Raw genomic sequence first — 13,834 nt, 5'->3', positions numbered from 1 at the left:
TGAGTAGGTAAGTGAGTAAGTGAGTTTGCCAGCACGGAGAGTCTATCATAGACCTGACTCTCGCCAGTGCGAGTCTTGTGCGGCGCATTACGTAGTTATATCACCTTAGCGTACATGTTTATGCGAGTAATGATTCTTGAATAATTTTTATAGCTAGTGTTCTGGTTTTTATACAAAAAAACCGTCGATTTTTCGTATAAACCACTTTCATTGCCAAGGTAAACAAGATTTGTCGGGTGCATTACATGTGACTCGGTTGTAGTTGTATTATCCTTTTCTATTCTAATCATTGTTCCAATATTGTGTACGTTGCCTTACATAAATTAAGATATACATATTTTAATTTAAACACATTCTAAGTCAAATTTCAAACAATATATATTTTGTAATGTTTTTTAGAGGTATTGATAAGGCATGGGTAAATAACAAGAACTTAAAAAATGTCAGCTTAGTAAGGTAAGTTAAATATAGCTATGATAAAATATGTATTATTTTTCATCAGCTTAAGTAGATATTACATTTTTAAATTAGGTACTTGTTACTTAATTCGAATCTCTCTCCTTACATAATAATTATTCATAGAAATTTGTTTTACGCTTTAAATGCTTACTTTCTTTGTAAAAGAGATTTTAAGATAATAAAATTTTTAATATTTCTTGGTTGAATGAAGTTTTGTAAAACTTAAACGGAGGTGCAATGAAGTTTTGTTATTTCTAAACATACATATAACGGGGAAGGGAGGGGGCGTTCGTCTATATTCATGTTTAATCAACAAATGCGGCTTCAATTACACACTCTGATTTATTGAGATCGCAATCATACAATAATCAACTTGAAATAATTAGATTCAACGCGGATGCAAATGGATTAACTCTCGGAACGTGGTGAAGTCGGTCGTACGCCGGCGCGCCCGCACGGTTCGGTCCCTTGTTCAAAAGTGGCCACACGACGACGACAGTTGACCGCTCGTCAATCTTCGTGTTGCCGGCGCATATTTCCGAATACCCCCAAGTCGATGTTGACTTGACGTTCCGATTTATAATCTCCGACACATATGTATATATATTTATATGACTGTAGGTATATATATATATTCTATTGGGATATAGAAGTAACATTAAATTTGACCTTAATTTCTTTGCCCTTGGATTAATAAAACATTTGATGGATGTGAATAAAAATATATTCATAAAATACATTTACGTTCTCAACAAATTAAAAAAGAATAGTTAATTCAAGGACTTTACCTTATTGCCAAAGTATTACGAACTTTTTCCGTTTTGAAAGTCAAGAAATCGATATGAGGTCAAAAAAATAGTCTCCTCAGAATGTAAAATAATAATAAAGCCTTATATAATGAAAAAGTCTATTGATAGATCTGATCAGGATTGAAAAATGTATAATATATAGAATTTCGCATCTGAAACACCAAATCTTCTCAATTTCTAAGATTACTGTAGTCTGTAGTACAGTGGGATTAAATAAATAAAAACTTACAAATTGATGAAAGTAGCTTTATAAAACCTAGAATTATATTAAAATAATACAAATTAATTTATCTCTGAACTTATTAGCAAGTAGGTAAATGAAAATATAATTTTATCGAAGTCTCACTGAGTAAGACTTAAATCTCTAAAAATATTTTTTTTCTATAAATAAAATACCTATCAGAAACTGAAAACTCACTACTTCAATAATTTTATTATAGTCCATAAATTTTCTATTTCTACTTATTTTATTATTTTGATTGTTTTGTGTCGGTCGATAAAATACTTAAACGCTTACTCGGTACCTTCTGACTTCAATAACCCACTATCAGGTAGAGTTCTTGTTTATTAAAATCTATCATAAATGCGAAAATTTGTGAGGCACGGATATACGGATCTAAAAAATCTGATAATTAAAACTGCTGCTGAATGCAATAGCTTCTATATAAAATACATATCAGCCGAACGGAGAACTAGAAAATCTAGAAATAAATTAGTGCATTTTATTATTCTGAGGCATAATATTTTTTAAGAATTATTGTATATGCGGGTGTATTCAAGAAGATCATTTTCATAAATCTGGGATGATAATTTGATGAATGACATAAAATGCAATCCAAAATAAAAGCAATCAATGTGTGAAAACAATTCGAATGACCAAATTACAAAAGTGTATATATCTAAATAGAAAAAAAAACACCAAGGAATATTTAAGCAATCTTTATTATAGATATATAGACCAATCTTGATAACTTTTGTCACAAGAGAAAATTATAGTAGGATGAAACCCATTAGAAAAGGAGGGGAATATTATAAAAATTAAAGGAAAAATAATTTACGGGCGATCTGAGGTCGGGAAGGGCATGGGGTGGGTATTTTAGGATAAAAAATGGGTTTTCTCGATTTTCGGCAAAACTAAAAGTAATGAGATCTAAGATTTTTGCGAGTATTCATTTAAATGAAACTAGTATTATTCGGATTTACTACGCGGATTTTATTATTTAAAAACTACATAATCCCGACGTTTCGGTTACTTTGCAGCAACCGTGATCACGGGCAGACGAGGTGCCTCGTCACCGAAACGTCGGGATTATGTAGTTTTTAAATAATAAAATCCGCGTAGTAAATCCGAATAATACTAGTTTCATTTAAAACTAAAAGTCCTACTGAAAAATGTTATATGTCAAAGTTGTAGGTAATAAAAAGATCTAAAACTTTTGTATTTATACTTTTTTCACATAACCTCAAAATTTATGTGAAAAATTCAAAAAACCAAGTTTTTGGTTTTTTATTGTTATCTTTTACAAAAAAAAAAAAATATTTTGTCACGAAATTTGGTGAAAACTTACCTTTTTATGTCCCAAATACACTGTAATTTATTTGATTGGGATACTTATTTTTTCAGCTTATTTTGAATTAATATCGAAAAAGCACCGTCATTTTCAATCGAAAAATCACCCATCAGCTTTTATTCATCGAAGTTGTCAAAGTCAATATAATGATGATACTGAAATAGCTACATTTTGCAGTTCAAGACAAAAAAAAGCATAGGAAGGAAAAGAAGTAATTAAAGATGCTCTTGGATTTAATAGCTACCCTAACCCTGGCCTAATAGCTGTAACTGCCTCTTACTACATAATATATTAAAAGAATGGTATAACCCAATGTTGTCAAAAGTTAAATGAACAATACTTTTCGGTTATTTACCATTAATGAAACACCTAGTTTTTAAGATTCATATCATCTTTGGATTATGAATGTTTTTATTAATAAAACAAACAAACGGAACGAAGGACGGGGGCGGCAGCTGCGTAAGTGGAGTATGCAGGAGCAGCGTATGCCGCAACAGCAGGAGCACCTTGAATCCGGGAGTAAGACGCTACAGCCGGGGCGGCGTAGGTCCGGGAGTAAGAGGCTATGGCGGGGACGGCGTAGGACCGGGAGTAAGAGGCTACGGCGGGAGCAGCATAGGCCGAGATAGCGGGAGCAGCGTATGACCGCGCGTAGGAAACAGCTGGAGCGGCAGCGTACGCAGCTACTGCGGGTGCTCCGTGGGAAGTTTGGCTGGAGTAAGAGGAGTATGAGGTCGCAGCAGGAGCAATAGTCCTAGATACAGCGACGGCAGGTGCGGCGTGTACGGCTACGGCGGGCGCGGCAGCGGCGTAAGTGGCGACAACGGGAGCAGCAGCGTAGGCAGCAACAGGAGAACCATGAGCGGTGTGGCTTGAGTAAGAGGAGTATGAGGTCGCTGCTGGGGCAATAGTCCGAGATACGGCTACAGCGGGGGCGGCGTGTACGGCAACTGCAGGAGCAGCGGCGGAGGCGGCGACAGGAGCGGCATGAGCAGTGTGGCTAGAGTAAGAAGTCGCTGCTGGGGCAATAGTCGGAGATACGGCTACTGCTGGAGCAGAGTGCGCCGTGTGGGTCGAGTAAGATACTGAGGAGACGGCGGGTGCGACAGCATGGCTGCTGTATGCTACCGGGGCGGCGGCGAGAAGTCCACTGTCGTGAGCAACACCAATGGCACAAAGAGCGATGATCAACTATAAATTAAAAAGTATGATTTATTATTAATGTGTCCAAAAATGAGACCACGTTATATAAAAAATATTAAAGCAAATATATTTTGTTATATACACACCTTAGCGTACATGTTTATTGAGTTAATTCTGGTAATATATAGTGATTCGTTCATATTGTCCAATTCTCTTTCATTGCCAAGGTAAGCAAGTAAACTATAGTAAGCTAACTCCCTGACTCAGTGATAGACTTTCATTTTCATATACAGCTTTAACACAGGATATTGGACCTTGAATACTTATAGTTAAAGGCCCTATTGTAAAAACGGAACACAACGGAACACACTTATGACTACATCCATAACAAGACATTTCTCTCCTAAGTTTTTAAAACGTTACTTTTTGTGATATATGTTTCGATTAATCGTCCAGAATATTAAGATGAATCCTGTTTAACAAATTGTTAGTATACATGTAATATATATATGTTATCGGCTTGATATTCGTATATTTATTCATTTATTTATTATAAACAAAAATTATAATAGTCAAATATATAAATGTTCATATCTGTTTCATATTAAAACATGTTAAAAATTTCTTGCTCATTGTCATCTTTTTTTCTATTACATTAATGGGATATAGGTACCTACGATTTTCTAAAACGTTACATTTTCAAAGGTATAATACCTACCTACGACGTATAAGTACAATGTCATCTAATGTGAGCCTTAACATTTTATTGAAATTAACTTACGAAAGCTATCAAATTAATCCTTGACATTTAATGTTACACTTCTTGTTAAGCTACTATAAGTTAAGTGTATTAAAATAGATACTTACTAGTACTTATAGCGCGCTACTTTTCCGCAGGTTTTCAAAGACTATGTTTAATTTGTGTATTTTTAAACAACTTCTTCGAACGGAAGGTTATAGACATCATTTATTTAACGATAAACGCATGTCTATTTCGGCGTAAAGTAAAATGTCCTTACGCGATTTTCCACAACAATCACTGTTATAATTATTACAAAAGAACCGGTCGGACTCATACAGGACGCTTATGTTCCTAAGGTCAATGACTCACTTAATAATATGTTTATAGAATATACGCAGTCCGTATTAAAATAAATGCATTACTTTTATTGCAATATTAATATTTAATATTCACTGTAGGCTTAAAGTTCGTACCAAAGAAAATTCGTTTAATATTTATTACACAATTTGTAAATTTTTGTAAATTTCATTCAAAGTATAATGAAAAGGCTAAAAATAATTTAAAAATGTTTAAATTAATTTTTATTAACTGAATTGCAAAGCCAGTTAATAAAAATAAAGATTTCACTACCTCTTAATATAATTCAACGATTTATTCCATCTAGATACCTTAATTATAATTTATTATTGAAAGGAAATATGTTCCTAAACAGTTCACTAAAACGTCTCTAGCATATATCCAATATAGTTGTACGCAATTATACATACTTGTCTGGTCATAAACAAATCACAATAAAGGAAGTATTATTCAAAACAGCTCTTAAATTTGTAATCAACCGTTTTCATACGATTGAATAATGAACATGGGTTTCTTTGTCAAAAATTTGCACCAGTAAATAATAAAATTTTGTCTGATATTAAATTCCAGTTCATTTCAATCCTAATAATGAGAATCAAAAAGCTGCGTTTGCGTTTAGAAGTAGGTATGGAAACAGGAAACAGAGTTTCTAATATCCTCTACACATGTGATATAAGTCAAATGTTTGTGCCAAAAGATCTGGCTTTTCACGCATTTTTTTTGTGCGAAAAATGATAAATAAGCAGTAGGGCAATCAATTATAAGATATCCTTTCCTGGAGAAAGCAAAAGCTTTGATCCCAGGAGATGAAGACAGCATCTACAACCGTTCTACGTAATGTAAAGGATGACTAAAGACTTGGAATTCAATTCAAGACACTAGTCACTTCTTTGCTTACAATTTAAAAACGAATAAGGTAATAAAATCAAAACTATTATTTAAGAGATACACATGGAGTGGTCACGGAAAAAACATTATTTACGAAAGAAATATATTTAGAAATGAGCAATATTTTAATAATAAAAATTACCGTATTATGTCGAAAGCTTTGAAGAAGCTTCTCAACTCGTCAACAGTACAGTCAAATTGCAGCGAGGTTATTATTAGACTTAAGCCAAAGTTTGGTGTGAAGTTGGTTATCAAGACCAATGACCAAGAATAATCCTTCCAGCAAGACTCGGCGTGAGTTCATAAAACTCGTTCGCACAAACGTAGTTAGAAAAGTACTTTCCAGATCACATTAGATCCGAATAATGACATTCATTTAGTCCTGATCTTTATCTACTGGATTAGAATTTGTTATCAGTTTTTAAAGAGGAAGGCTTGCTCTAAATCCCTTGTCAATTTGGAAAACCTTGTCCCTAAAATCCTTACGATTGGTAATTAATAATTTTCCCATAGAAAGAGTGCATGCTGCTATTGATAACTGGCCTCAACGTTTGAAGAGCTGTATTGCAGCGACTGGAAACCGAACACGAATGCTAAATTTATTTTTAATGATTTTATATTAATGAATATACAATTTAAAAAAAAAAATATTTTTCTTGCTGCAATATTTCTGGCAGGACTATTATTTTGACATTTGCTTTTATTCTTAATACACTTTGACGAACTTTCACCATCTATACGTCCTTTGCCCAAAAGCTTAGCTCTTGTACTTCTCTTTTTTTTATTTCTTTTGTGGTGTACCACGAACTGTATATGGAAAAGGCTTTTTTTGTGTAGTATTTTTTAAATAAGAGAAAAAATATATTGATAGTAGTGTTCAAATAAAGCAACCGTTTTAACTTTAATACGTTTATGTTGCGTTTGAACAACAACAAAAAACACTGACTTACAAACATCGTATTCTTGAAGACAATTACTGATAACAATGAATTATTGAAGACAATTACTGATAACAATGAAAAAAAAACAATATATTAACTTTTCTGTTATGACATTAATTTTTCTGTGAAATAAAACTAACAATAACAAATAATCATAAAATTAACCGAAACATTTTAACATAAAAAAATGTGAATTCCAAATTCAAATATCTTCTGACGGAGAGGAAGAAATAACCCTCATGTTTTTGATTTTAAATAAGAAATTAATGTACAGAAAATAATACAACATTATAAATTTTAACATCATTCAAATTAGATCAGAACATCGTTATGACAACTACAAACATTTACTTAACTAAGGATTTGTTCATACTTTTTGGCACAGCATCAAAAAATTACGATGCTACATAATCAAGTTTAATTTAATTAACAATCAAATTGTTTTAAACAATTTTACTATTCATTTTATGCCAATAAATATCAACGTCACCAAATTATATTATAACTATATATAGAACATCAATAATAGGAAAAGGTAAAAAACATATAGAAAGATATGTACAAATGCAAACAGTTCGCTTCCAAACACTTCGGATCAATCATTCAAATTTTCCATTATTCACGTTCTTCAATCGTTTACAAAGCGATGACGTCATACCCATTACTTACGAAATTTAATCGACAATTACAATGGATAGCTATAATTGACAATGAATTTCATGAATCGTGTCTCATTAGATGCGACCTGAGCGAACCACGAAAATCTCAATAACTTACCACTAATAAAAAAATATGTATGTAAAAAAATGTAAAAATATTAAAATATTATAATTTTAAACGTATTAAATTCAAAATATAATTATTAATGAAGGTTCTGTAAAACTGCGGCAAAACTTAACATCAATAGAAAATAACGGTTGGCCATCTTTGTTTTTTTCTCCGTTCTCCGTTAACAGCAGTATTACAAAGGTGCTAAACACTTACCCTGTTTATTTTCAATAAAAAGGGATATTTAAAAGTATCTCAATGATGTATACAATCTTAAAAGTTATCGGCCAAATAAGCCGCTATTACAGACAGTTAAAAAAATTTCAAGATTTTTGACCTTCAACTAAATAATAGCATTTTCAGCCTTAATTAAAAAAATAATTTTATTTTTGTTCCATATTCAAAAAGATCATTTCCTTTAGAACTTTTCTCATATTGCCATGCATTTAGAGTGAAAAGGACTTTAGCTGAACAGTATAATATACTTAGTACTAAATCACATTTATCACGACACATCACATTAATAAAAGGACACCGAAGACATTGAATTATTACATAATTATATACTAATGTTATTTTATTAAAACATCAACTGATAACAGTTAAAAAATTTACCCTTCATCAATTTCAATTAAGGTATTCGTTTAAAGTATTTTTTTAATGTTATCAATCAATATGACCCACCCACAACCAACCACATCCAACTTTGTAGCTTTCCTTCCAAGAAATCCACATTTACATCTATAAACTCGTAAAGTATCATAGAATACCTATGGAATGGTCAGTCACTGACACAAACAACATGTAATTTTTATCTCAAATCCGAGTAAGAGTTAATCTAGTCATGACAGATTTTATATAGAATATATCAACAGCGCCATCTGTTGACAGAGTAACGGAATTGTATTTCCCTTTATAAACACAATAGTGTCAAGGTCGTATTGATTCGTCTTGTCAAGCACACACCCACAAAGTGAATGCAATCTCATAGACAGAAATCATCGTGATAATTTTTTCATCAATCCAAAATTTATTTGAAGATTGGATTAAGTCGTTGCCGTGTTTTCATCAATTGAAGGATTCATTTATCCGTTTAATATGCAAGGCATTTTTATAATACGATTTTTATAATAAGTCTACGATAATCTAAAGTTATTTACAAAATAAATCTTATGTAAACAAGTTATTTACAATCAAGATAAAATAATACAAAACAAATAACAAAAATTATCTTGGGTTCGAAGGTAACCAATATTACTCAGCATCAGACACTACTTTTTTAATCAATGAAGAAATTTTATTATTTCAAGTAAACTTCAACAATATAGTTGATTTAAAGTGATTTTATGAATATTCAGTAAAAAAAAAAGGAAATTAATTATTATGTAAATATAGAATATCAATAAATGTAAAATAAATTGAGCGCAACTTGAGGTAGACACCCATTCTATAAAATTCGAAGTTAAAAACTAAACCCTGTTTTGTTGTATTTAAAACTTGGATTTATAGGCCTAATGAAGATTGTGCTATTTATATTTGTACTAAGTAATGTCTTTATTGATATTACTGTAACTTGAAGAAATCTTTGGGGTGCCAAGGCAAATAAATCTAATTAATATTATATAGACGGAACATACTGTCGAAAAAATTATTCCTAACTTAGAATTATTTATTGTTATTGTAGTATTGTTGGTTATTACAATATTTACAGAACAGCGCCCTCTATGAGAGCCGGACAACATTAGGTTGTATAAATACAAGTTGTACCTTCAGAGTCTTAATTAAAATTATGCTACAATATTTTCTCGTCCAAAATCGCAATATTTAAAATCGATCAGTCTATACTTTCACCTTGTCTCTCCGAAATTTTTGTAAAAAAGCTTTTAAGTTCCACTAACGAGCATTTTTGTGTAAACTTTAAACTTTTACAGTAACATTTTGTTTGTTAATTTTATCCCTTAACATCGGTGAAAGCACCTCATTCTTTTCTAACTTACAACTACGCTTATCTATATGAAAAGAAAAAACCCGTTAAAACTACCTCGTCATACACTTGTAATACTCTAATTATTTGTAAATGCTACATTTATCTATAACTAACACTTCCACAGTTTATGGTCCATCACTACACTATACGCACTAAGTCCAATCTGTATACGTCTATGAAAAGGATCATATCTGTGATATATTTAGTCTGTGTAACAATACGGCATTAGATAGAAGTCGTACCTTTTCTGCAATTGTCTTGATTGTGTTCATGGGTCTTGAGGGGGCCCATCTTGACCGGCACTAGATATCTCGCACGTCAATTTGTTATCAGACCTTACGCTACTTATTAAAAGGCCGGGATTGTGTATTATAAAACTAGAAAAAAAAAATATAGCGTTAGAAAGCATTGAAATAAAATAATTTAGAATATTAAAGCAATTATTTAATTTTTTTTTTTTTACGGATTTACCAGATTTTATAGCTGTGTTGTATTTAAGTACTAAAAAAGTGTCTGTGTTCAAGTGGAAGATTTTTTGGGACAACCTTGAATTCGAACTTCCAAGATTACAATAAATTGTATTTAAACCTACCACGAGAAATAATATTGCCGTTATTCCTTGCTAAGCATTATTAAAAGTTAGCAAGACAATAAACTTTATCTCATTGATGCTAAAAATATATGTAAAAAAAACACAAGAACAAAATATAATTAAGCTTTTATAGCTTGTTGAAAGGAAATATTACAATAATATAAAAGTAAATCCGTAAAAAAAATCTAGTCCCAATAAAGCGTTATTTAAGCACATTTCAATGATACATACCTCAAATCGCGTTCAAACAGCCTCTTTATAACAGCTGGTTTTATTTTAGGCGCGCCCTGGCTGTGGACTCCTCTGCCGGTTATAAAGACCAGATGTCGATATCTCACAATGGATCCGGTTTGCAATTGTTTCAAAATTTTGATATGTACATCTAGGAAGAGGTCTAATATCTCTATAGCCTCACGGACCCTCAGACGATGGAAGTCTATAGTATTGTCATCCATTTCGATGACCTGGAATAAAGAAAACCAAACAACTTTTTTCTGGTCAATCACTAAAAGTAATTCTTATAACTATTGGGTAACCCAAATTAAGACTAAACAAATTCAAAGTTAAAAAGGGATCGCAACGGACTTAACAGTACTTAAATAAAATCGAAAGACCCGAAATTTCCCATGACAAAATGCAAAAAATAACCAAACAACTTTTTTTAATTTTGCAGGAAGTAAAATATTTCAAGCTTTTAACTAACTTTTAACTTTTTACTGGGTCAGAGATATTTGAAACATCATTTAGTGACTCACATCTAGACAATGATTATTATATGCAACTACTTTCTGCAACTCATACTTGAATAATTCTCGATATGAATTACGCAAAAAATATGGTGAATGTGTATGACGTGGAAGGTTGTAATGTCTGCTTAAAATGCGAGTGCAGGCCAAAAATCGCAACGCGCGTCAGACAAAACCGTATTACTTTAAACCAGCACATCCTGTTTGCAGATATATATAAAATTAAGAAGTCTCGAATTAGTTTGTGTTAACTAATTTTTTCTTTTACTTCTAACGCCATCTTTTAGTTTATATTTAACTTGAAAATTTCTAACATCAGCTACAAGATGGCGCATTTTATAAGTCCCAAAACGATCACATAGATTCTTTTAAAACAAATTTACATAAAAAAACTTTGACTTTTGTTAAATGAGTTATTCATCAAAATAACTGGAATTATAACAGAATTGGCCTTTTATATAATATACTCTTTATTAAGTACTTGATAGTATTTTCGATACCGTATTATGAAACTAAATATTTTTGTTATAGAATTTTGTTGTTGTTTATCTATATATGTTTTGTTTTCAATAGACCCAAAAAAATATAAATTTAATTAAATTTAGTTATTTTTTTTTCCATCTTCAAAATTAATTTTTATAAATTGGACAAATGTTTCATTTTATTTTAAAAATTAAATAAAATTAAATTTCCATTGATAAAAAAAGAGTTTATATTACTTAAATATATTAGGATAAAATTGTTTTATTTGGTGGTAATAATTGTTTGTACGAACGTTTTCGATGTTTTCATATGCAGCATATTCTGGCCAATTATAAGTTGAACCCAATTCTTCTGGCGATCTTCCATTCAATCGCGATCGTGGACACAAGTTAAGCGGTGTCACAGTTGGGTCATATTGCAAAAAATAGTTAAGTAGCAAGGATGACCCTGTTGCATTATGTTCCGGGTTTTCCAGCATGTGTTTAATATTTGCCAACAAACTTGCACAGACATTGTGCGAATCTTTCTTGTACAGTATTTGAACTTTTCTAGCCCAACGTGTCTCAAGTTCAAGAACTTCTATAATATATCCAAACTTCACTCCACTGTCTACAAATAGTTTCATCTCCAAGATTTCATTGCTTATGTTGTCTATGATTATAGGGCTTTTACCTTGCTCCATAGCATCATTAATGCTTTGCTCTATATTGTCAGATTTACTTGTAGGTCTCACTGTCTGGTTAATGATTTGATGACCCATTGGATAAGCCATTTGATGACCCATTGGATAAGCCATTTGATGACCCATTGGATAAGCCATTTGATGACCCATTGGATAAGCCATTTGATGACCCATTGGATAAGCCATTTGATGACCCATTGGATAAGCCATTTGATGACCCATTGGATAAGCCATTTGATGACCCATTGGATAAGCCATTTGATGAGCCATTGGATGACCCATTGGATAAGCCATTTGATGAGCCATTGGATAAGCCATTTGATGACCCATTGGATAAGCCATTTGATGAGTCATTTGATGATAAGTATATAACACTGGCCTCTGAGAAAAATCTTGTGGATTTCTGATTAGTCCCAAAAAAACAGTTGGAGGGTAAAAATGGTTCATATGTGCCTGCCTTAAACCAGGATTGTGCACTATGGGGTTATTGGAATGGAATGAATACATGTTGCTTGGCCTCAGAACATTTCCACTATTTGAAGGATTCATACAATTCCCATCCATAGAGATGTTTGATGATTCGCCGATTCGTTAACTATTGAATAAAAAGAAATTACTTTAAAATAAATATGATTTCATTATTTTAACAAAAATGCAAGTCAACTGCAATGCAATTCACAAAAGCTAGCGACCACACCTTATCATTATTATGTAATTTTATAAATGAACAGCTTAGTTATCTTATTGGTTTTTACCTAATATATGAAATAAGTTATCAACTAATTGTCTATGAATATGATAATGTCAAACAAAATTGTTATTTTCATTTTAATAATAATAAATTTCAAAACTTAATTCGTTTTTCTATTTCAGGGATTGAATAAAAGTTACAAACAAAATACAATTAAAAACAACAAAAACGCGAATTCTATTAAAATTGCACAGGGAACAAAGGAAATTTGGAGCTTTTTGGATGTTTGCTAAATTAGTACTTATTATATAGAATTTCTTAAATTCTTTATAAGTAATGAATTACAAGTACTCACTTGCCAGCACTTATCACACAAAGCCAAATATTTAAAAGAATCAGACTGAACTGTGGTAAACATCCAATGATGCTACTTATCGAAACAAACAACTGTACTCTGCGAGCTTTTAATCAATACTGTGCACTGTCCATATAAATCAATGCAGGCTGCAAGTCCCGGGCGAAATATTATGCCATTAAAGGAATATGAACTCTACTGCAATGATACTGGGCCGTCTTTACAACAGAGCTAGAAATATCCTGCTTTCTCTTTCTATAAACGTATATCTTGTATGATAGTTATGTAGGAAATAATGGCGCGCAATAACTGTTCTATACAATATGTTGTTGTATCTATGATATTGATTTTTAGCCTTGCACTCGAGCAACAGGACGAGTAAGCTTTCATTTATTATATAAAATAGTACTTACGGTCTCCTTCGTAGCTTTCCACGATCGCTAACATCACATCTCTACTGAGAATCTCTTCGAACGTTTCCAATAGTTTATCGACAACATTGTTGTAATTGGTTTCTCTATCTTTTTCTTCCATTTTAAACAATCGGTTTTCACTAGTAATTTCTAGAAGAAAAATTTAATTTACGAATAGGTATTTTTACTTTCTTTTATTTTCATCTC

At 31.7% G+C, this 13,834-nt stretch overlaps 2 protein-coding genes across 2 annotated transcripts; both read right to left on the bottom strand.

Annotated features, from left to right (window-relative positions):
* Window positions 1–3,271: 3,271 nt before the first annotated feature.
* On the bottom strand, window positions 3,272–4,384 carry LOC116769803 (cuticle protein 16.5-like; the record flags this gene model as incomplete). Its single annotated transcript, XM_061529292.1, has 2 exons — window positions 4,129–4,384; window positions 3,272–4,030 (listed from the first exon to the last, which is right to left on the bottom strand). Coding segments are annotated over exons 1-2 (813 nt in total), but the record flags the coding sequence as incomplete, so codon positions are not given.
* A 3,661-nt stretch (window positions 4,385–8,045) lies between these two features.
* On the bottom strand, window positions 8,046–13,320 carry LOC116769804 (uncharacterized). The gene is made up of 4 exons (XM_061529300.1): window positions 13,215–13,320; window positions 11,779–12,763; window positions 10,489–10,721; window positions 8,046–10,042 (listed from the first exon to the last, which is right to left on the bottom strand). The coding sequence occupies exons 2-4, from the start codon at window positions 12,730–12,732 to the stop codon at window positions 9,934–9,936; spliced, it is 1,296 nt and encodes a 431-aa protein (XP_061385284.1). The 5' UTR covers window positions 12,733–12,763; window positions 13,215–13,320; the 3' UTR covers window positions 8,046–9,933.
* Window positions 13,321–13,834: the final 514 nt, after the last annotated feature.

This window comes from Danaus plexippus, unplaced genomic scaffold, assembly GCF_018135715.1.
Source record: "Danaus plexippus unplaced genomic scaffold, MEX_DaPlex mxdp_45, whole genome shotgun sequence".
Taxonomy (NCBI): domain Eukaryota; kingdom Metazoa; phylum Arthropoda; class Insecta; order Lepidoptera; family Nymphalidae; genus Danaus; species Danaus plexippus.
Note: the sequence above shows the minus strand (reverse complement) of the source record. Positions and strands in the feature narration are given on the sequence as shown.